The sequence below is a fragment of the Dreissena polymorpha genome, chromosome 14 (assembly GCF_020536995.1).
Source record: "Dreissena polymorpha isolate Duluth1 chromosome 14, UMN_Dpol_1.0, whole genome shotgun sequence".
NCBI lineage: Eukaryota > Metazoa > Mollusca > Bivalvia > Myida > Dreissenidae > Dreissena > Dreissena polymorpha.
Window position 1 is genome coordinate 40,758,788 of NC_068368.1, and position 24,589 is coordinate 40,783,376.

The following is a 24,589-nucleotide window of genomic DNA, read 5'->3' on the forward strand; positions in this document are numbered from 1 at the left end:
AACAAGGTCACCATTTCAATTCTTATAAAACATCGTTATTACTCTAAACCCACGTGACCCATTCTTGATGAAACTTGGCTCAGGAAAATCATATTGAAAATATCTAGACCAAGTTTAAATCAGGGTCATGTGTATCTTTAGTCTGTAACTTGAAAAAAACTAGTTACCAGTCTAGAAACCACATTTATAACTCAACCGTGATGACACTGGTCAGAATGTATATCTTGAAAATATCTTGGCCTAGTTTGATTCTGGGTCAAGTTTTGCCAAAAATTAGGTAAGAAAACCCATCTTATCATTCTTGAAGCCATATTAATGACTCAATCTTAAAACTTGGTCAGAACTTTGATTAAGGCCATGTTTGAATCTGGGGGTCAAGTAGGGTCAAACACTATGTCACCAAATCAAATTGGTAAAGTCTTTGATAATTGGTCAATATGAGTATTGCAGTTACTGTCTCATGCATGGTAAGATCAAGGCTTACAAAAGGTAAGCTATTTAAAGGGACCATACACTCTACACCAATGTGCTGTGGCTTGTATTTCAGGTTACATCTGAATGTAAGATGAGTGCTAAGAAAAGGTATCCTATTCAAATTGACCATGAAATCTAAATCAGTGTGTGTGCCTGTGTTTCAGGGTACAGCCAGTCAGGTATGGGCTACTCCCAGGTCTCCTCTAGCCTCTTCACGCCCATCAGCAACAACCTCAACCAGCAGAGTAACTATGGCAACGGGGGCCTCAGCAGCCTAGGCTCCAGCATGCAGGGATCCATCGGATCAGCTGACTCTTTCGGTAAGACTGAACATATATTTCCCCTGTCTTAGTATCAAATGGCGTTTGTCCGACAGTTTGCAGCCACTCAATTGAATTACGCAACCATGTTTTGTTGACCGCAAAAATACTATCTGGTAATTGGATTACACAATTATTGATGGATATATATTTACTGGTCAGTTTAAAAGATCTTAAAAGTATTTGTTTATACCAGTTTGTTTGTTATGCTGGCCATCAAAGAGCGATGGCGGTGTTGATTGGTTTAATAATTTATGCCCTTCTGTCCTTCAGTGAGAAAATGTTGTATCTGGCCAATCTTTACAGAATGTCCTCAACATGTTTGTGGTAATAATACGTCTTTGCCAACATCTTGGAGATCATTGCCTGTTACAGGGCTTGGTAACAGTCAACGACGTGACTCCCTGGAGTTCAAGGCCAGACAGATGACCCCTATTAACCAGTATTACGGTTCCCTTGGTAACCTGGGCTCCCCTGCAGGACCCATGGGGCTGGTACAGCCAGGACAGTCCATGACCCCACCACTCTCCGGTAGGTATCTGACCCCTATCAACCAGTACTATTGTTCCCTAGGTAACCTTTGGGCTTTTAATGTTTTGAACTACAAAATTAAGCCATAATTTAAACATGTAACATCTTTTTAGGTTGTGCTCATGGTGAGCTTTTGTGCTCGCCTTTTGTCCGTCGTGCGTTGTCTGTTGTGCGACGTCGACATTTGCCTTGTTCACTCTCTACAGGCCACATTTATTGTCCAATCTTCATGAAATTTGGTCGGAAGATTGGTTTCAATGATATTGGATGAGTTCGAAAATGGTTACGTTTGCTTGAAAAACATGGCTGCCAAGGGGCGGGGCATTTTTCCTTATATGGCTATATATGGCTATAGTAAAATCTTGTTAACACTCTAGAGGCCACATTTATTGTCTGATCTTCATGAAACTTGGTCAGAAGATTCATCCCAATAATATCTTGGATGAGTTCGAAAATGATGCCGGTTGGTTGAAAAACATGGCCGCCAGGGGGCAGGGCATTTTTCCTTATATGGCTATAGTTAAACCTTGTTAACACTCTAGAAGCCACATTTATTTTCCGATCTTCATGAAACTTGCTCAGAAGATTTGTCCCACTGATATCTTTGATGAGTTCAAAAATGGTAACCTTTGCTTGACAAACATGGCTGCCAAGGGGCAGGGCATTTTTCCTTATGAGGCTATATATGGCTATAGTAAAATCTTGTTAACACTCTAGAGACCACATTTATTGTCCAATCTTAATGAAACTTGGTCAGAAGATTCATCCCAATAATATCTTGGACGAGTTCGAAAATGATACCGGTTGGTTGAAAAACATGGCCGCCAGGGGGCGGGGCATTTTTCCTTATATGGCTATAGTAAAACCTTGTTAACACTCTAGAGGCCACATTTATTGTTCAATCTTGATGAAATTTGGTCAGATTATTTGTCTTAATGATATCTTGGGATGAGTTTGAAAATGGTTATGTTTGCTTGAATAACATGGCCCCCAAGGGGCAGGGCATTTTTCCTTGTATGGCTATATAAGGCTATGGTAAAATCTTGTTAACACTCTAGAGGCCACATTTATAGTCGATCTTCATGAAACTCGGTCAGAAGATTCATCCCAATAATATCTTGGATGAGTTAAAAAATGATGCCGGTTGGTTGAAAAACATGGCCACCACAGGGGCGGGGCTATTTTCCTTATATGGCTATTGTAAAACCTTGTTAACACTCTAGAGGCCACATTTATTTTCCGATCATCATGAAACTTGGTCAGAAGATTTGTCCCAATGATATCTTGAATGAGTTTGAAAATGGTTTTGGTTGCTTCAAAAACATGGCCACCAGGGGCAGGGCATTTTTCCTTATATGGCTATATATGGCTATAGTAAAACCTTGTTAACACTCTAGAGGCCACATTTATTGTCCAATCTTCATGAAATTTGGTCAGAAGATTGGTCTTGATGATATCTTGGATGAGTTAGAAAATAATTATGTTTGCTTGATAAAAAATGGCTTCCAAGGGGCAGGGCATTTTTCCTTATATGGCTATAGTAAAATCTTGTTAACACTCTAGAGGCCACATTACTGTCCGATCTTCATGAAACTTGGTCAGAAGATTCATCCCGATAATATCTTGGATGAGTTCAAAAATGATGCCGGTTGGTTAAAAAACATGGCTGCCAGGGGGCGGGGCATTTTTCCTTATATGGCTATAGTTAAACCTTGTTAACACTCTAGAGGCCACATTTATTTTCCGATCTTCATGAAACTTGGTCAGAAGATTTGTCCCAATAATATCTTTTTATCTCAGGTGAGCGACTTTGGGCCTTTCAGGCCCTCTTGTTTTAAGGCTGAACCAACGATTTTATCAGATCATGCATGGAATAATATATTGATGGACAAGTGTTTTGTAAATGGCAGATGATTACATGTTTTTGACACCTCTTAAGGGAGTACACAGGTGTACAGTGAATAGAACCTAGCTTGGCTAGTAGAAAATGATGCCAAGTCAACAAAGATACTCTAGTTGACTTAAGTTGATAAACAAATGCTAAAGAAAATAACTGAGTTTTAATATATTGCTTTTAGGCTTCATTTCAAAGTCAACAGCTACATTTTGGAAGGACTGGAGTTAAAAAAATGAAAAAAGAATGTTACTTTGTTTTAACTGTTAATAGTGTCATTGAATTTTGAAAAAAGGACACATCCCATGTTATTGATGGCAATTAGAATTCACACCTACCTTCTTCTTGTTGGTTACCTATACAGTGAAAACCCTTAGATGCCAAAAACCATATCATGGTTGATTGTTTGCTGGTTTGGGTAATTGAGGTCACCTGTACATACAATGGTTGATTAATTGCAGGTTTGGGAAATGGAGTTTGCCTGTACATACAATGGTTGATTGGTTGCAGGTTTAGGTAATGGAGGTTTTCTGAACATACAATGGTTAATTGGTTGCAGATTTGGGTAATGGAGATCTCCTGTACATACAATGGCTGATTGGTTGCAGGTCTGGGTAATGGAGGTCGCCTGTATATGCAATGGTTGATTGATTGCAGGTCTGGGTAATAGAGGTCGCCTGTATATGCAATGGTTGATTGGTTGCAGGTCTGGGTAATGGAGGTCGCCTGTATATGCAATGGTTGATTGGTTGCAGGTCTGGGTAATAGAGGTCGCCTGTACATACAATTGTTGATTGGTTGCAGGTCTGGGTAACAAGGTTGCCTGTTCATGGTTGATTTATTGCATGTCTGAATAATGGTGGTCCCCTGTACATACAATGGCTGATTGGTCGCAGGTCTGGGTAATGGAGGTTGCCTGTACATAGAATGGTTGATTGGTTGCAGGTCTGGGTAATAAGGTTGCCTGTTCATACAATTGTTGATTGGTTGCAGGTCTGGGTGATGGAGGTTGCCTGTACATTCAATGGTTGATTGGTTGCAGGTCTGGGTGATGGAGGTTGCCTGTTCATACAATGGTTGATTGGTTGCCAGTCTGGGTAATAAGGTTGCCTGTTCATACAATTGTTGATTGGTTGCAGGTCTGGGTAATGGAGGTTGCCTGTACATACAATGGTTGATTGGTTGCAGGTCTGGGTAAAAAGGTCACCTGTTCATACAATGGCTGATTGGTTGCAGGTCTGGGTAATACGGTTGCCTGTTCATACAATGGTTGATTGGTTGCCAGTCTGGGTAATAAGGTTGCCTGTACATAGAATGGTTGATAGGTTGCAGGTCTGGGTAATGGAGGTTGCCTGTACATTCAATGGTTGATTGGTCGCAGGTCTGGATAATAAGGTCGCCTGTACATACACTGGTTGATTGGTTGCAGGTCTTGGTAATGGAGGTTGCCTGTACATACAATGGTTGATTGGTTGCAGGTCTGGGTAATGGAGGTTGGCTGTACATACAATGGTTGATTGGTTGCAGGTTTGTGTAATAAGGTCACCTGTTCATACAAGGGTTGATTGGTTGCAGGTCTTGGTAATGGAGATCGCCTGTACATACAATTGTTGATTGGTTGCAGGTCTGGGTAATAAGGTCATCTGTACATACAATGGTTGATTTGGTTGCAGGTCTGGGTAATCAAGGTTTCCTGTACATACAATGGTTGATTGGTTGTAGGTCTGGGTAATAAGGTTGCCTGTACATACAATGGTTGATTGGTTGCAGGTCTGGGTAATTGAGGTTGCCTGTACATGCAATGGTTTGATTGGTTGCAGGTCTGGGTAATGGAGGTCGTCTGTACATACCATGGTTGATTGGTTGCAGGTCTGGGTAATGGAGGTTGCCTGTACATACAAGGGTTGATTGGTTGCAAGTTAAGGTAAAGGAGGTTTCCTGTACATACAAGGGTTGATTGGTTGCAGGTCTGGGTAATTGAGGTTGCCTGTACATGCAATGGTTTGATTGGTTGCAGGTCTGGGTAATGGAGGTTGCCTGTACATACCATTGTTGATTGGTTGCAGGTCTGGGTAATGGAGGTTGCCTTTACATACAAGGGTTGATTGGTTGCAGGTCTGGGTAATCGAGGTTGCCTGTACATACAATGGTTGATTGGTTGCAAGTTTAGGTAATGGAGGTTGCCTGTACATACAATGGTTGATTGGTTGCAGGTCTAGGTAATGGAGGTTGCCTGTACATACAATGGTTGATTGGTTGCAGGTCTGGGTAATGGAGGTCGCCTGTACAATGCAGCCCCTGGGGCAGAGGCAGCCAAGTTTCGCAGTGGCTCCGTGGGAACCAACAACATGTTCGGGTCTCTGTTTCCTGGCAGGACCATGCCTTCTAGAAGGTAATTATGGTAACGCAATATGAATATCATGCAAAATGTTTGCCTTTTAAGAAAAATTTAGAATAAGAATTGTTATTAAATCATTCGTAAAGGCATACAAAAAGAACAACCTAATTTTCAAAATTGTGTACAAAAAACAATGATGAAAAAACTAGGAGTTACTTTTACAAGTTGTTTGTTGGAAATAAAATTTAAGCTTAGCAAATTAAGGTACTAGGAAAATATCAGAGTTTGAAACTCATGGTTTATTTACTCTTTTTAATTTGTCTAAGTTTAATGTTGCAAACTTCTCAGCAACAGTCAGTATAGAAAAAACCCTGTTCAGTTATTGGAGCAGCCTTTGTACAATTGCTCTTTTAGAGCTTTAAGTTAAACATGGCCTATCTAGTACATAATTATTGCCGTGAATACCAGCCTGTCAAAGTAGAAAGGCCATTTAATATATGATGTTTGTTGTTTATAGCAGCCTATCAAAGGAGGTTGCCTATGTAATATATGATGTTTGTTGTCTATAGCAGCCTGTCGAAAGAGGTTACAGGTCGTAGCCGTCTGCTTGAAGATTTCCGTAACAACCGTATCCCAAATTTGCAACTAAAGGACCTTCTAAACCATGTGGTGGAATTCTCTCAAGACCAACATGGCTCCAGGTAGATTATAAGATTTGTTTTATTACATGACATATATGAGCATAGTTTTGGGAAAAACAGGGTTAACTGCTTGTGCTTAAAGTGTCGTCCCAGATTAGCCCTGGCAGAACCAAGCTCATATAAACTGACAGCATTAAGGCCACTGGTGTCCCAATATTGGGGAAGTTTCTGTAACAGCCTGATGTCTTTGTTTTTTTTATTGGTGACAGGGTCTAAAACTGCCTCAAAGTTACGTCATTGTTGAATTTCTATTTTTAATGCCCCATTTTTATGCACTTTTATGTGCTTATGTCTTGAAGCAGATGTTTAAAACACCTCTTTACTACTGAATCTTGCTAAAACATTTACAGTCTAATGACCTTAATGTGTAGATCATCATAAAGAAAGGAATTTTTTCTGCGATGAATTTTTGCAGATGTACGGTCTTTTGCTTTTCAGGCCTTGAATCTTGTGAAAATATGTTTTATATGACCTCTCTTGAAATGATAATACCATCTACAAGAAAAGCGACAAATCTCTATATTACAGGTTCATACAACAGAAGTTGGAGCGAGCCACAACGCAGGAGAAGCTGATGGTGTTTGGCGAGATTCTCACATCTGCATATAGCCTCATGACGGACGTGTTTGGTAACTATGTGATCCAGAAGTTCTTTGAGTTCGGCACGCCAGATCAGAAGCAGACACTGGCCCAGAGACTTCGTGGCCATGTACTGCAGCTCGCTCTACAGATGTATGGTTGTCGGGTGATACAGAAGGCTCTCGAGTCCATACCGGCAGATATGCAGGTATTGGCTTGAAAGTGTTAATGCAGGTATTAATTCCTGCAGATATGCAGGTATTGGCTTGAAAGTGTTAACCTAGATATTAATTCCTGCAGATATGCTTGTATTGAGCTAGCAAATGTTTACCTTGACATTCATTCCTGAAGTAGGCTGGTATGCAGCCTGCAAATGTTAACCTATGTATACATTCCTGAAGAAAGACTGGTATGCAACCTGCAAATGTAAACCTTGGTATTCATTCCTGAAGAAATGCTGGTATAAAGCTTGCATAATCATGAACCTGAGTTAAATAACCTTGGTTTGCATAAATTATTATTACTGTTTGCCTGTTCTAGGTGGAGTTATACTGCATGTTTTCATGTTCTAGGTGGAGATATACTGCATGTTTGCCAGTTTTAGGTGGATATATGCTGAATGTTTGCCTGTTTTAGGTGGAGATATACTGCATGTTTGCCTGTTCTAGGTGGATATATTCTGCATGATATCCTGTTCTAGATGGAGATATACTGCATGTTTTCCTGCTTAAGGTGGAGATATACTGCATGTTTGCTTGTTCTGGGTGGAGATATACTGCATGTTTGCTTGTTCTGGGTGGAGATATACTGCCTGTTTGCCTGTTCTGGATGGAGATATACTGCATGTTTGCCTGTTCTGGGTGGAGATATACTGCATGTTTGCCAGTTCTGGGTGGAGAAATACTGCATGTTTGCCTGTTCTGGGTGGAGTTATACTGCATGATTTCCTGTTCTAGGTGGAGATGTACTGCATGTTTGCCTGTTCTAGGTGGAGATATACTGCATGTTTTCCTGTTTTAGGTGGAGATACACTGCATGTTTGCCTGTTTTAGGTGGAGATATACTGCATGTTTGCTTGTTCTGGATGGAGATATACTGCATGTTTGCTTGTTCTGGATGGAGATATACTGCATGTTTGCCTGTTCTGGGTGGGGATATACTGCATGTTTGCTTGTTCTGGGTGGAGATATACTGCATGTTTGCCTGTTCTGGGTGGAGATATACTGCATGTTTGCCTGTTCTGGATGGAGATATACTTCATGTTGGCCAGTTCTAGGTGGAGATATACTGCATGTTTGCTTGATCTGGGTGGAGATATACTGCATGTTTGCCTGTTCTAGGTGGAGATATACTGCATGTTTGCCTGTTCTAGGTGGAGATATACTGCATGTTTGCCTGTTCTAGGTGGAGATAAACTGCATGTTTGCCTGTTCAAGGTGGAGATATACTGCATGTTTGCCTGTTCTAGGTGGAGATATACTGCATGTTTGCCTGTCCTAGGTGGAGATATACTGCATGTTTGCCTGTTCTAGGTGGAGATATACTGCATGTTTGCCTGTTTTAGGTGGAGATATACTGCATGTTTGCCTGTTTGAGGTGGAGATATTCTGCATGTTTGCCTGTTTTAGGTGAAGATATACTGCATGTTTGCCTGTTCTAGTTGGAGATATACTGCATGTGTGCCTGTTCTAGGTGGAGATAGTGAAGGAGCTAGACGGTCACGTTGCCAAGTGTGTTAAGGATCAGAATGGTAACCATGTCGTACAGAAATGTATCGAGTGTGTCGACCCCAGCCATCTTCAGTTCATCATTGACGCCTTCAAAGGACAGGTAAGCATTAGGTTATTTTAGGCCTATGATTGCAGGATTCCAAGACTTTTTCAAGAATTTTGCATCTTGCATTACAGGAAAATCATAAAAAGGATAACTTAACAGATATATATCACGAAAACAATTTCCTTTGTTGTGGTAATCCATACAAACATAAGTTGGTATAGAATAAATATTGTTTTAAGTTCATTGTTAAGGGTTGTCGCATCTGACATATCAGATGTACCCCTGTCAAAACACAGCTGGTATGAAAGAAATCTGGCTTAAGTTTGTTCATGACTTAAACAACTTGCATTGAAGTTGTACCCGCTATCTTCTCAACATTTTTTTCATGATTTTTCGCAATTTGCATTGATGTTGTACCCGCTATGTTTAGAAAGTTTGTTCAGGTTTTTGCAACTTTAATTAAAGGTGTACCCGCTGTCGACCCACCCCTACGGGTGTCGCGTGATCCAGCGTATCCTGGAGCACTGCACGGAGCTGCAGACTCAGCCTCTACTTGAAGAACTCCACGAGCACACAGAGCGTCTAGTGCAGGACCAGTACGGCAACTACGTCATCCAGCATGTGCTAGAACACGGCAAGCCAGAGGACAAGAGCAAGATTGTACGGGAACTCCTGGGCAAAGTGCTCCTTCTCAGTCAACACAAGTTTGCAAGGTAGGGTATTGCCTGCTCTGACATTTCCAATGAACACGTGGCTACAGAGTCCCTGCTATTCCCAATTAGCAAGTAGCTGCAAATGTCAGTATTTGACGCCAGATTGTGCCATTCCAAATTAGCTAATTGGCTGCTATCCAGATTTGCCATCTGACAGTGCCACCCATTCACAATAAGCTTATTGGCTTCAATTTCTTATATTTGATGCTTAGCTGTGCCCATCATTTGCAAATATTAAAGTATCTATATTTGATTAAAATGGGGCTAAAACTTTAAAATCCTATTCATTTATTTTGCCTTGAATCATTGAGTAAACATTATTGTCATTCAATGAACTATAATTGCTTCATGATAATTTGTAACTATATTACAGTGAATTGCTGTATTCTCTGCACTATTATTTGGATTCATTTTTCCCACATTGTAAAATATTTATTTACTCTGACTAAGGCAATAGAAAATAAATACCTAGATTCTCATCCAAATTTTGGGGAAAATTGGGGCGGGTGGGTTTTATTTTTTAATTTTTATTTTTCATTTTATGTGTCGGACCTATATATAAGTTATGAAATGTTCACGAATTTGTTGTTTTATATGCATTACGCCTATATGTATGTATGTATGTATGTATGTAAAATTGTACAGAATAAAAGAAATACATTTATCAAAATGTGACTATTGTGTTTTATTTTACCCTTTCAATATCATGTTAAACATATTCTGACATTCAATAAAACATTGACTAGACAAAGTATTAAAGAAATGCAATCTGTAACAGAAGAGAATATTACAATTTCCCAGGCAGCCGACAGCTTGACTTCCTGTAACATCGGGTGACACCCATGTTAATTCTAATTTATTTCGGCCGACGAAGGAACAGACGATTTTCGGGTAGTCAACTTTCAATGATGGGGCTTGATCATACGAACCACAAAATGAACTTATCGTACAGGTCCACGAGAGTTAAAGTTTCTGCACATTTTGACACCCCGAACCAATCTTTCACGGTTGTAACGCTGTTTTTACACCTCAAAATAAGAAACATTTTGTTGTTGTTCGCGCTGGATAACTAAAATTTCAGACGACTCTCGTGTGCTGTTAAAAATCAATGAGGCATAAAAAATAGGGTTTTTTCTGGTTACATGCCAAAAAAATGTGGGTCGGTAGGTAGGCTTTTTTTCTTTCCACAACACTTAATGGAATATTTAACTCGATAAGAATGTCATTATTTTCAGGTAAATGAAGTGTGAAATGCATGACGACATAGTACGAACTCTCAGATATAGTTCTTAACAAGAAGATGTTTGATCTATATTGTCTTTATCTGTAATTACTGTACAAATAAATATTCTTTGAAAACTAAAGAATGCATTTGAATAAAGCATTGAATAGAATAAATGTCAATGAAACAAAACATGAACAAACATAACATTTCTGAACGATTCGGACGCTGTCCGCAGGTGCGTAAGTTTCGGACATAAAACTCGGATGCGGATTTTGTAACAGAAAAAAAACTTTTGTCTTTATCTGAAAATTACAGTACAAATAAATAAATTTGAAAACTAAAGACTGCATTTTGAATAAATCATTTATTGACTAGAATAAATGTCGATGAAACAAAACATTCACAAAAAAAACAAAAACAATTTTGAATGATTCAGACGCTTTCCGCAGTTGCGTAAATTTCGGACATAAAATTTGGGTACGGATTTTGTACCAGAAACAAACTTTTGACTTGGCGGTTGAAAACAGGGTCAGTCAGGTAACCGGAAACAAGACTTCTTCTAAGCGTCTCGGAGACATTGAGTTGCCGATTCGCACTTCACTATTTTTGAACTTTCAGCCGTTTCTTCCTTAGTATTTTGCGGCTTGAATTTTTTTTTACGAATTTTTTTTTTTCAAATAAAAAACTTTCGGGCGGAACGATTTTTGAGGGGCGGGCGGGGATGAGAATATAGGAATTTATTTTCTATGGCCTAATCAACATAACTGAACATCTTTCAGACTGAATACATTCCATTAGCCAAGGGTTGGAGGAATCTGACTTGTGCTTAACCCATTTATGCCTAGTGGACTCTGCCATCTTAAATTGGATCAATTTATTTCCAAAATTAGAGATGTCTAGTATATATTTTTCTATATTTAGAATATTTCTTACAGAAATTCCTTTAAGCAAACAGCGCAGACCCTGATGAGACGCCGCATCATGTGGCGTCTCAGCTGGGTCTACCCTGTTTGCCAAGGCCTTTTTTCTAGATGCTAGGCATAAATGGGTTGAATCAAAGACTTCCTTTGCATTGATGGTATTGACTGGAATATTGTCTTGTTTCAGTAATGTTGTTGAGAAGTGTGTTTGCCACTCGTCACGTGTAGAGAGAGCCGGCCTCATAGAAGAAGTCTGCTCCATGAACGACGGGTGAGTCAACTGATTTCAGATGTATTATTTATATAACCGCCGGAAGGGTATATTATAGTCACTCGGTCGGTTTGTTTGCTTAAATTTGATAAGCTTGTTGAGCGCAATACTTACACATTTGTCAAGCCAAAACAGATGTCATTGGAATGAAGTTATGCCCTTTAACTTTGCCATTGCTTTGAAGCATAAAATGTCGAGTTTGTGAAAGAAAACAGCTTCCACATTTCTCAAGTGATTCCTTCAAACTTCAAATATGTCATCACCATTTAGGGTAAATGTTGAAGACACAAATTAAATGTGCATTGATCCAATTGTTACTTGAACTTAGGTATTGTTGTTGATTGTTGTTTTGTCAATAAGAAACATAATTCCCATGGTTCCATTTAATTTGCTGTTTTCTAATCAAGGCGTACGACTCTCATTCAATGTGATATTTTGTGTTCTGTTCTCAGTGCTCTCTATACGATGATGAAGGACCAGTTTGCCAACTACGTGGTACAGAAGATGATAGATGTGTCGGAGCCTGGCCAGCGCAAGGTGCTCATGCACAAGATACGCCCCCACATCGGCACCCTCCGCAAGTACACGTACGGTAAACACATCCTCGCCAAGCTTGAGAAGTTCCTGCTCAAGAACAGCTCGGACCTTGGACCAATCGGAATGCCTCCCAACGGAGCCCTGCAGTAATAACATGCATTATGCAGCTTCAGATATTGTGTTGTACCTGAAGTAGAAATTGTATCAAAGTTGTAAGCCCTGATACCTTGCAGTTATTATGTAGTTTTTGCATCGTCAAATATTTTGTTGTTCCAGAAGTTTTTTTATATACTGGCTTGTAAAACGTTCATTGCATTCAAGTCAGAAATAGCTAATAAGTTGTTCAATTTGTTTCAGAACATAACTGGACAAAAAATAAAAATTGGACAAAATTAACTTCATAATTGCTTTAGATCAAGATTCAAATAATATGTCCAAAAACTAACAAGGCAGATATTTATCAGTGCTTCTCATGCAAGTAATTATTGTTTTTAAATTGGGCTTTATTTACCAGTATGCTTATTTCATTTACTGTTGTACAGAGTGGTTTGCAGATTTCTTGTGTGAGCAGGATTTGTTTTGTCTTTTTGTGTCGGTAAAAAAACACTTTATTCAATGCATAGAGGTTGACATTTTCTTCTGAACATAAATGTTAGTTTTGTATTATCTTGCTGTGTATTTTTGTATGCTAAATGTTGCCTGTACCATTGTTTAAAATGCTGTGTTTGCATCGTTAAAGTTGTTTTTTCAAGAAGGAAATAGTAATTAAAACATGGTATATGGTTTTCAATAAGAAAGCACCCATAATCATAAAACTTGGAAAGTATTAAATAAAATATTGTTTTCTACAACAATTTTGTATCAGTCCTTTAGTAATTAGATTTTATGAGACTTGTGTTTTGCGATAAGAATAGAAAATAACTTTATACTGCACATTTACTATGACTGTTGCAAAATCATGTAAAATGTTGTTTTGTATTTTCTTAGCATATATGTCTTTGAATTTGCCTGAACTTTTTTGTTTTTGTTTTGTAAATTGAGAATGTTTGTTACTGCTAAGTGTAAATGTTTAATGTTTGTTGCTTAAGCGTTTGTGAAGCATTCAAGAAATGTGTAAGTATTATAGTACTATTTTGGGTCAGAATTGAAGGTTTATATTCACATGTATTATTTTGTCATGTTTTGCCTTTGACAGGGTATTTTGTAGGAAGGTTTGAAGATTACCATCAATAATTCATCAGCATAGCACATTTTGTCATCTTAAGAATTTATAATGATAGTAGATTTTTTTTACTATTTTGGTTAAAGTTCATCTCAAAACTGTAGAAAAAGGTGAAAACCAGTAAGACCTTTATTTGGAAGGTGCATTATTATAAAGAACATGTGATAACATATAGATGCTAAGTGTTAATAATGTTCAGATATACTTTTGATATTGTTGTCTCCATATTGTTGCATTCATACTCCTTATATATGTTGGGGTATACTTTGATGCTGCATGTTTTTCTCATGAACAATCATTCACATATTGTTGGTCATTGCTGCATGCCATCTTCATAACCATAGTTGACATGTACTCCTTAGTTAAGTTTTCTTTAGTATTACCTTGTTTTGTTGTTGTTGTAGAGTGTTTTATAATTTTTTCACTTACTTTTGACCAAACTCTTATTTCTGACTGTTACACATTTTTGCCGTATTGCTGATATATCTGTAAATATTGTTCTAAACTTTAGAATGTTCCATGTACATTTTGTACGAAATGTGTACATTTGAGATTTGTAGTTGTATGCGTACTTAAAATAATGACTTCTTTGTTAAATAGTCCTGTGTCTGTGCAGTTTTTCTCTATTTGCTTGAATATATTTTGACCCTCTTATATTGTCTATATGTAAAGGTAGTTTGGGTTGTATATAATTTTTGTGAGGCTTTCTTCAGACAGTGTATAGCTGTTTTGTAATATTAACAGAATATTATTTTGTATTAATGTATTTCCTGCCTTTACTAGATATTTTGCGTATTGGTTTGTATACTTGTAATCGGAAATATTTGTGTTAACCTTTTTCATCAATTAGCAGACTGTTGTGTATTGAATCATAATATATTGTTGATATGCAAGTCTATAGGGCAAGATCTCTTCATTAAGACAATGAACTTTTCAAAGGGTACACGTAGTTTTCAAATTGAGAATTTAGCTTTGGTTAAAACTTGTGAACCAAGCCAATTAGTTTCTGTCACAAAGAAAATATTGCTCAGTAAGCTGTTAAACAAAAATGTAGGCACACAACTGCTTGGTGTGGTATACAAATGGAACTTGTAAGATATTGTAGATTGCCATAACAAAGGACCAGTAAGCTGAATCATATATAGCTAAACTTGTGATGCTTTTTAGCAGGATTGTACTTATAGCCAAAGGGTAATTGTAGAAATACATATGTTGTGTAAACTTCCGTTTTGTCTCAGTGTACATATAGACTTTCAAGGATATCAGTTACTACTAGTATGTTGTTAAATACTTGTTCATCTTGCTTAACATCCTAGATGGTTCTTTACCAATCTCATATTTCCTATGCCCTTTTCTTCAGATCATTTCTACTGCTTATTCTACTACGGCTGACAATAAAGCATGTAGTGTTGTTGAGTTTGAACCAACCTGTATGCCTAACTCTTTATATTCACATATAACAAGCATATTTACGATCGAATAGTCAGTGTTTACATTTACAACGTTCATATGACTCTCAATCCTAGAGCCAAATCAAATATTGTAATATACTGTACAAAGTATAATCAGAGTTGTCTATAAATAGTGTGTACAAACATGTGTAGTTACTGTTAATAGTCTTTTGTAACCTGTAAAAAATTTGCAATCTGTATCAATTAAAAATGCAATTGAAAAGGTTGTACCAGTGTAAAGATATCACAAATACCACCTGCCATCATAGCTCATGTGCTAAAACCCTTCCAGTTGTAAATGGTCATGTATGTAGTGTAAAAAGAAAGTTCTTCATTTTTTGTCACCACTTCTGTATAAACGTTTAGTAAAGTATTCCTGAAAATAATGTCTTTCAATTTTGTGTAAATAGACTTGCGTATATATAATTGAAACAGTTTTCGTTCATTTTTCCTTATCAAGTGCTTTTTTATGAGATTCTAAATATGTAGATAAATAAGGAATTTCGTGAACAATGCCATTTTTGTAAATATAATTTTTTGTTAAGTACCCAGAGTTATCGATGAATGCGTTAAACTAATTGCAAGTTTTATTTGCCTACATATCAATCGAAGTATTGTGTAATTGCAAACAAGTAACCAAGTAAAACTATTTGTTTAACAACGAAAAACTACAGAAGCATGCCAGGGTTTGTGTCGGTAATCTGAAAGATGAAAGTTAAAACATTTAACTTTAAAGAGATGTTTATATCCAACGAGGAGCAAACCATTTCAATTTACATTTCAATTTAGATAGGAAATGTTTTGGCAGAATTAGGTACACATTATATGTTCAGTTGTATCGATAGGTATTTTTGAAAAAATAATACTTTTGATGATTATCACCAAACTGGCCATCATACAATTAAAGTCTAAAGCCTATCTTGGAATACGTAAAATTATGAATGTGTTTTCATGCTGTAGTCATAATGTGCATGTTCCCATAATTTCATGAGAATCATTGTAAATCAGAAATGATTGACTACAAGTCTGAAATAGTTGCAAAAAATATGCAGTTGTTACATTTGGTCTAACAGAAAATTATTTTAATTTAAGTTGTTTAACTGACAGGTTTTGTGTGAAATATGATGGTAAATAATTCAGAAGTGGACAAGTATTAATGGTATTTGTTTAACTTCATTTCTGAGTTGATACTCCGTGTTATCAATCCATCATCAAAGTAACTATTGGATATCTTAATAATGTCAACAATTGGGTGATGTGCAATGGGACATGATTAATCTGCATTTAGATTCTTTTCTGAATAATTTCTCTTTTTTTTGTAAATAATGTACTGTAAATGAGCTTACTTTTGTACTTCCTCATGTGTTTATGCACTTAAAAACATTGCTTGATATCTTGTTATTTTGCTAAATTATAGAATAATTATCATATAATGTGTGATATGTTATGAGCATATGTGCTTTTCTCTAACCCATTGTAAATACAAACTAAATTTAAATGATAACAAAGTATACGGCCTGTCTCGGACAATCGTGGGATGCATAATCAGTTACATGAAAAATAAAAAATTGCGCTTTGTGTCACATCCTACATTTGAAATGGACAATCTTGAAATTTTGACTCGTGTTTCTTGTACTATGTAGGTTTAATTGAAATATATTTAAAGCCTATAACTATTTACGTGTTTGCATTGTAAATCACTCATTCTTGTTAAATATCTTATTAAATATATGTAAAGCAATACACCTCCAGCAAGTATGTACATAGTCAAATAGCCATGGCTGTTGGTTTTGTAAATAGAAGTAATATTTTGACACATTCAAACAACAGCCCTTTGCAATTGCCGGCCGATGCAGATCATCTAGAATGGATAACCATTTTGTAATTTATCAGTACTAGCTAACCTACCAATACTAGATATAGGTGTTCGCTAAGTTGGTTCAGTCATTTTTATCCTATTCATGTCATCTCTTAGGAAGGGTTTTAGCTGGACACTGATGGACAGGTCTATTTTTATATTGCGCTCTCCAATTTGTTAATACCCACTTCGCCCTGTACAAAGTTACACTGTAAATAAACCCGTCTACTTGTTTTTGTTAAGTAGATTGAACAAAGTGTATACAATAGCTGGAAACAAAGCCATTCCATATCATTTTGTCTCTATGGTTACTCATATTGTACAATACGACAGATACTTGCATTACAATTGTAAATTAAACATTTGCCAAACTCATTCCTCCGAAAACAGTCTGATGTTTCTGTGCACAGATGGATCAGAAGTGTATTCCATGCCCCTGGTGGGTCTTGAGCGTTTAGTGATTTTTCTGGCCTCATTTAGCAGAGTATATTTTGTTAACCCTTTACCACTCCGATTCCCACTTAGACTCGTTTTAAAGGCTTTATATCCATCCTCAGATTCCCACTTAGACTCGTTTTAAAGGCTTTATATCCAACAATAAGATACTGATGAGCAGCAAACAGCATAAAACCTGAACAGATTTGCCATTGTTGCTTTGCTTCTGAGCAGCAAAGGGTTAACCCTTTGCATGCTGGGAAATTTGTTGTCTGCTAAATTGGTGTCTGCTGAATTTATCAAATCATCATTTTCTCCACTTTTTTTCAAAGACCACTATCAGAATAGCAAACAGTTTGGATCCTGATCAGACGCCACGTTTTGTGGCGTCTGATCATGATCCAAACTGTTTGCAAAGGCCTTTAAAATTCGGTTCCAGCGCTAAAAGGGTTAACATAAAAACTGTTACTGTCAACACAGTTTCAAAGAGAACGCTTGCATCTGTATACATTGTTTTCTCTTAAATCATTTGAAATGGTAAATGAAATCAGTGACCTTGAAAATTAAATCTGTAACAGTTAAGCTCAAAAAAGCATTGATTTTGATCAACGTAGTATTTAAGTTGTAAATTGTTGAGTACATCAGTATAATGAATAGATATTTATTAATAATTGTAATAATCCGTATATTTATTTAACTTTACAGTGATTATATCTACTGTCAAAATGAAATGTGTATTTATTGCAACTTGATCTAAGTTAAAAATTTGGTAATTGTATACACAGTTGATCTTTTTTTTGTACAAATTATCTTGTATAGACTGTACAGTATACTGAAGAAATCAGACTTTATGGTGCTATCTTCGAATCTGTGCATAGATCAGTGTACAGTGTTAGTAGTTTGTTAAAGATTTTTTAAGAAGCAGCTTTCTTTATTTCTTTTTTGTTTCAGATTTTTCTGTTTTTCGTTCCCACTGACATAAACAATGACAGTCATTTGAGGTAGTGTTTTCGATATAGGAGTACACGTTGATATTTATTGAATATTTAAGGAAATTGATTGTTAATTTAAAATATGTTTTCCAAGTGTTGTGTTAACAAAATTCTTTTTACTGAATATTGTTTATGGTTAATGTTCACAGCTGTATCCTTCTTTGTAACTCCGCAAGATATTCTATTATCAGTGTAATGTGTTAAGGTTTATCTTCCAATAATTTAAGAATATCCTTTCAAAACAAGTATAATGTAGAAATTGTGTCAGGAAACGCACAATCATTAATGCAATAGGTTCAAGATGTACACCTTATTGTAAAAAAGCATCGTATTTTAAGCATACAATGTTGTCTTTAGAATTGTTAGTTACGACAGAGAAGTGACTGGGTTGCTGCATTGATCTGTTCACACTGTTTTCTTTTTGCACTAATTCTGTTTTTCATTGCCTGGTTTGCAATTAACATAACAAACAGGAATCAAGTATGTCTGTTGCTTCTGGTTTAACCCTTTGCATGCTGGGAAATTTGTCGTCTGCTAAAATGTCGTCTGCTGAATTTCTAAACATTTATAGCATTTCTTCGATTTTTTTTTCAATTATACTATCAGAGTAGCAAACAGTTTGGATCCTGATGAGACGCCACGTTCTGTGGCATCTCATCTGGATCCAAACTGTTTGCAAAGGCCTTCAAAATTCGGTTCCAGCACTGAAAGGGTTAACGAGATTTTCATCAGTGCAGGAATAGAATCTAAAAAGTATAATAAAGGTGTAAAGAACAATATTGCATGTGATAACATTTGAGTCATGAAACAATTATCTATATCTACAGTTACTGACTTTTAAGTGTTTTCATTCCATGGGCATCTTAAATTTAACAAGTCTGTAATTGCAATAACAAACTATTTTAAAACATCAACTTTAATCTATGTTGTCAACTTCAAAATTTTTAGTTGCAACTTTCCCTATTACCTAGGAATACTTGAAGCAACAGGTGTTTGATTTTGTATGTGGGTTTGATTTTGTTTGAATGGTTTCTCTATCGTCAGATAGTCGACTTTGGATTGTATTTTGTTACAATTTATTTCCTTTTGTGCATGCAGTAATATTAATAAAAATATGAATGCCTGAATGGGATCAATTTATTTCTGTTATGTTGTTGCTTACTCCATTTTCAAGAATGCACATATTTTCTACAGACATTTGTAATAAACTTCAAAACAACTGTTTACTGAGGAGGTAAATCAGTTTGGGAAAAAACAGCTTTATGATTTCTGTACTGGACATTTGTTTTAAGTATGCAAACATCATTTAAGTTTTTATGCCCTCGGATCGAATGATTGGGGGTATATTGCTTTTGTCCTGTCTGTCATTCTGTCCCAAAACTTTAACCTTTGTTAAAGTTTTGCAATAACTTGCAATATTGAAGATATCAAATTGATATTTGGCATGCATGTGTATCTCATGAAGCTGCACATTTTGAGTGGTGAAAGGTCAAGGTCATCCTTCAAGGTCAAGTCAAGAAATACCATCCAAGGGAAGTAATAAGCTTTAAAAGGGAGATAATTTCTAAACCTGCCTTATGTATTGAAATTTTATATCAAAGGGGCGCAATAGGGAGCATTGTGTTTCTGACAAACACATCTCTTGTTTGTCTCAAAATTATCATGTTAAAATCAAGACTTTATGTTCATTGGCTTTGTTTGTGTTGTATCAGTACATGCAATAGATATAAATTTCCAGACAATTTGGATTTGCCTTACAACTTGCAATGGGATTCGTCAGTGATTGGCTTATCTTAAGTAAAAATATAAAGACAAGCTGTAACAGTGTTGCGTTTAAATAATCAAGCTACATATCAAGGACTTCTCAGATAAGAAATATCTCATTTATAGATAAAAAGTAATTTGTGATTTTAACTGTGGGGAGAGTACCTATGCTCAGACTTCTTTAAGCCTTTACCACTTACATACATATTTTGACACATATGTAGTTCCTAACGATAAATTTGATTGGAAGACCTTTCTTACTGGATTCAAATTGCCAACCATTAGATACTGATGAGCAGCAAACAGCATAACACCTGAACAGACTGTGAGTAACTGTGTTTGCCCATGGCCTTTACAGGCTAAGCCTCAGTTCACGTAGATAGGTGTGCACGCTTGCACTTGCCCGCTTGTTTCCATTTTTGTACATTTCTCACATTGTTCTGATTGTCAACTGATTATCGGCAGTCAAATAAATATAATATATATATATTGCGGTTGTTTTTTCTGTGAACATTTGTGCAGATGACAGTTTAACTCTCTGTACTATTTTACTGTCAATCTTCATGGTATTTCCACTGTAATTTTGCACCGCTATATGTGTGATTATTTCACCCTAATATATATATATATATATATACATTTTTATTATAACTTTCTCATCATTGGTGAATTAGAACACAAAGCTACAGTAAATTACTCTGCATTTTAATGATCAATCTAGTACTGAAAACACAATGCAAAAAAACACAAAACCTGTGTCAAACATTACGATAAGAAATTTTCACTATCAACAATTCATTACAAGAAAGGAGAATGTCCAATACTTATCAAACATGTTACTTGTATGAATTTTGACAAAGGATTGCAACAACACATAAGTAATATATATATAGTGTTGACTATATACACCATTTTTAAGGCTGAACATCACCATGCATATTAACACATGAATAGGACAGGGGACATAATGGAACATTCATTCAACAACCACCTGTACAGCAGACACAAGTGCATTCAACTTGCCGCAATGTGTACGTGATCAAAATATAATTTCTCTGAAAACACACTTATTGAACACGGCATATGCACGATTCTTGAATTTCAGTGATATCTTAAATCTTACCTAACAGAAACCTGAATGCCATATAAACCCAAACACAATGACTTGCAAATGTTTCATCTGATTTGATTGAGTCATCATTTCACACCATAATTTATACATACACAATTAATGTACATATATACACCTTTGTCTACAGATTGAACAGATATGTACACTATCTCAAGGTTAAAGCTGTTGTACATCATTGAGACTGTGAGCAGCTTCAAACATAAATCATCAAGCAAGTGAGTAAAAAAAGAAAAAAAGCTTTTCTGAACTCGTGTTTTAATTATTAAATTTGAATGTTACAGAAAAAAAAGATCAATTCAAACCATTATGAAGCATTAGAACTATGCGTTCTGCCAAAACTATATTTCATAAATGGGTCGTGTACATTGGCTAAACTCGTTAGACTAGAGCACACAGACAATTAAAAGTAGATAAAAACTATCTACAAGGGCTTGTATTTACATATTCATACATCTGAATTCATATATAAATGATTGACGACAGCCGTATGCATACGAGCACCATTTGAAATTCTTAACATGTGACTACCATAACTGTTCACACAAGATAATCTGTGGTAAAAATTAAAAGCTCTAGTTTATTATTTTCATGCTGCAGAATTATTTAACTTTGTAAGTATGAAGGAAAGGCTTTGAAACTATGTTTGCATGCCTATCATGATCTTACACAATTGACAATAAAAAATAACAGTTTGTATCTGTTCATATCCTGTTAAAACATAACTCTTGTATATATTAAATAAATTACCTCTATGTGAGAAGTTAGTTCACATGAACAGCTGTGAATATTACAATCAACACGAAACATAAAAGGCTGAATGGGAACATAAAACTTTAATAAAAGTTTATCTTTCTTTCACAACCTACAATATGGCAAAAACATCTATTCCATTTGTTAATCACAAATACAAATTATATGCAAATATCAATGTTATTCTTAAGGTACCAAAATGCAGTTCCAAATTAACAACTCCATGTGCTTTTTTATGACAATGCATTAATTGTAAGATTTAATTTCCTCTAAATTATCATCATGCAATATTAAACTGATAAAGACATCATAATCATTACATTAGTTTATGCAATCACATTTCACTTTCCTTATAGAACCATATTGTTCTTACAAACATGGTAAATAAAACCGTTTACAATGTCAAAATGCCGTCAACCAGTGATACGGCAATGAATTGTGAATACATGTGTTACTCCATTCGAAGTGAGCATAAAATATATTGACAAACTCATAGGTGTACATTTCCTAGTTCTTTTATTTGCATGTTAAGTTAGATATGATGCTAGAACAGCATTCATGTAAATGCAACTTATTTTCATAATATTGTTTCTGGAATAAAATTTTAGACATCTGTTGTAAATTTAATACATATGCAGCATTATCTTGATAGAAATAAATATAAATTACTTTTTAAAACATTACTTGTAACAAAACACTCACAGTTTTGAAATTAGCAAGTAAGCCATTAATTCTAACATGTAGAGATGTATCGAAATGAGAACAGTACAATAGCTGACGTCACATTCCAGCTATGGAACATGCGGACATAAACTATTCATTCTTCCAAATAAGCATCAACTGGAAATGTCTACAGCTTATATAACCATGTGTGTCAGAAGGACATGTCTGCTTCTGTTTTAATGGCATGCTTTGTGTATATGGGGCTTAATGCATGTGCATTTAGTGTGTACCCTGCTTGGCTTGTGCAGACTGCATTTGCTTATCTAGGACTACACTGTAAGCACATGCATTAAGCCCTGTTTTCCCAGAGGGCGGCTCAAATGGTAAGCCAAAATATTGCTAAGGTAGCCAATTATCTACAATTTACAGTGCCATATATAACAAGCCATAAAAGATAAGCTGGGCTCGGTTGCTTAAAACTTTAACAGCAAATTAATGTAATAGTCTGCTAACTTCAGACCCAAGTAATAATAATTTTAAAAGAATTTTGTTTTAAACATTTTCTAAATATTTGAGCAAAACGAATTTGTTTACATGTAACTCATATATTTATGGGTTATGAATTAAGTCACATATGACTTGATCCAACATTAAACCGCTGTTTTCTTAACTTGCTGTAAAAGTATTGAGTAACCAGCCCTGGAGAAGAAAGCTGAGCTAACGCCACGTCAGCGGTACCCGTTGGACGGAGGCCGTTCATTGGCCGCCCCAGACAGGTCGTCAAGGAGATGTGACCTGTCACGTGACGACGTGTAGAACTGGGCAAGGAAGGGGTGTCGTTGTGCCTGCCGTAGAGTAATCCTGTCGCTGGGCTCATACGTCAACATCTTGTCTATGAGGTCAAACAGCTCTTGGTGGTCGCTGTTATTCGGGTCTTTGAGGTACCGCTGGAAGGGAGAATTAGAGGTTACACACAACCGTTAAAGTCATCCAGGGAATAAGAGGTTACATACGGATTATTAATAAGAATTTTATGTGGAATGCAAAAATATACACTAATTCCCTTTTGTAAAGGCATAGTTTTTCCATTTAAACTGGGAGAGCCTACAAATATAACAATGAAAACCTGAACAAAATATTATTCATTACCCTCAATGATATTTTAATGGAATTTCTACTGTAGTTGCTGTCAAATCAGTACATGATCAAAGAACATTAATAGTACTTCATAAGCACCTGTGGCTCTTTTCAAGAATAATAATGCTTTTCAATAACATATTTTATTATTAAGACTGAGTATAACATTCACTCTGACATGTTTTCAGTCAAGTGTTCATTAGAGCTGGAAGATATTTGCCAAATTAGCGATGTATTGTCATAAAATTAAATAATTGTTTTAATCAATTTAGTATTGCCACAAGTACCATTACTCATTATTTCACACTTAAAATACCGCAATACAATACTCAAGATGAGAATTTCACCACATGATGGTAAAACAGAAATATCTATCAACAAATTATATCTTTAGTGGACACGGACAATACAGACGGTAAGCTTTTAATACTTCACTTTACTAAAAGCTCTGAAACCCCTTGCAGTTCACTTATTTACTAAAATTACACATGCCCAATAACAGATTGACATGTTCATATTTCAGATTCAGACTGTACTTAATAACTTATTGTTAATTAATTAGCTGATTCTGAAATCCACAAAAGCTTTATCTGAAATTTTCTCAACTAAACAAGGCTCATCGTGACTGTGGCATATCATCCTGAAGTACAGCCCTGTAGGGTAAACACACGCTCATGACCTTTCACCTTAAATGGTGACCTTGACCTTAGACTGACTAAGGATCATGGGTAAGAATGTGGCACCTTGTCTGGTCATGGGGTATAATAGTCCACATACACTAAAATCATTCAAGGCATTATTAACAAGTTTAAGAATGTCAACAGAAATTAATGATAAAACTTTAATCTTTAATTGTGACTTCGACCTTTCACTGAGCAGCATTTGGGTTGTATGTCAAACACCGTC

The 24,589-nt window shown here is 36.0% G+C and overlaps 2 protein-coding genes across 9 annotated transcripts in view; one reads left to right on the forward strand and one right to left on the reverse strand.

Annotated features, from left to right (window-relative positions):
• LOC127857152 (pumilio homolog 2-like) overlaps nt 1-19,377 on the forward strand; it is a 60,442-nt gene extending 41,065 nt beyond the window's left edge. For 3 of the 5 annotated variants that reach the window (XM_052393544.1, XM_052393549.1, XM_052393548.1), the window contains 9 exons: nt 639-794; nt 1,170-1,325; nt 5,482-5,611; nt 6,127-6,258; nt 6,787-7,045; nt 8,530-8,667; nt 9,079-9,326; nt 11,659-11,742; nt 12,195-19,377. In XM_052393544.1, the coding sequence (XP_052249504.1) occupies nt 639-794; nt 1,170-1,325; nt 5,482-5,611; nt 6,127-6,258; nt 6,787-7,045; nt 8,530-8,667; nt 9,079-9,326; nt 11,659-11,742; nt 12,195-12,429 (1,538 nt within the window). In that variant the 3' untranslated portion in view covers nt 12,430-19,377. Of the gene's footprint in view, nt 1-638; nt 795-1,169; nt 1,326-5,432; nt 5,448-5,481; nt 5,612-6,126; nt 6,259-6,786; nt 7,046-8,529; nt 8,668-9,078; nt 9,327-11,658; nt 11,743-12,194 lie in introns of all 5 variants that reach the window. The other 2 variants (XM_052393545.1, XM_052393546.1) reach the window with 2 other exon arrangements.
• Nucleotides 19,378-20,690: 1,313 nt separating this feature from the next.
• The window catches only part of LOC127857156 (dual specificity protein kinase CLK2-like), a 78,422-nt gene continuing 74,523 nt past the window's right edge, over nt 20,691-24,589 (reverse strand). For 3 of the 4 annotated variants that reach the window (XM_052393558.1, XM_052393555.1, XM_052393559.1), the window contains one exon: nt 23,346-23,493. Coding sequence is in view for 1 of the 4 variants with exons in the window: in XM_052393557.1 (XP_052249517.1) it covers nt 23,275-23,493 (219 nt within the window). In the remaining 3 variants the exon portion in view is untranslated. Of the gene's footprint in view, nt 23,494-24,589 lie in introns of all 4 variants that reach the window. The other variant, XM_052393557.1, reaches the window with a different exon arrangement.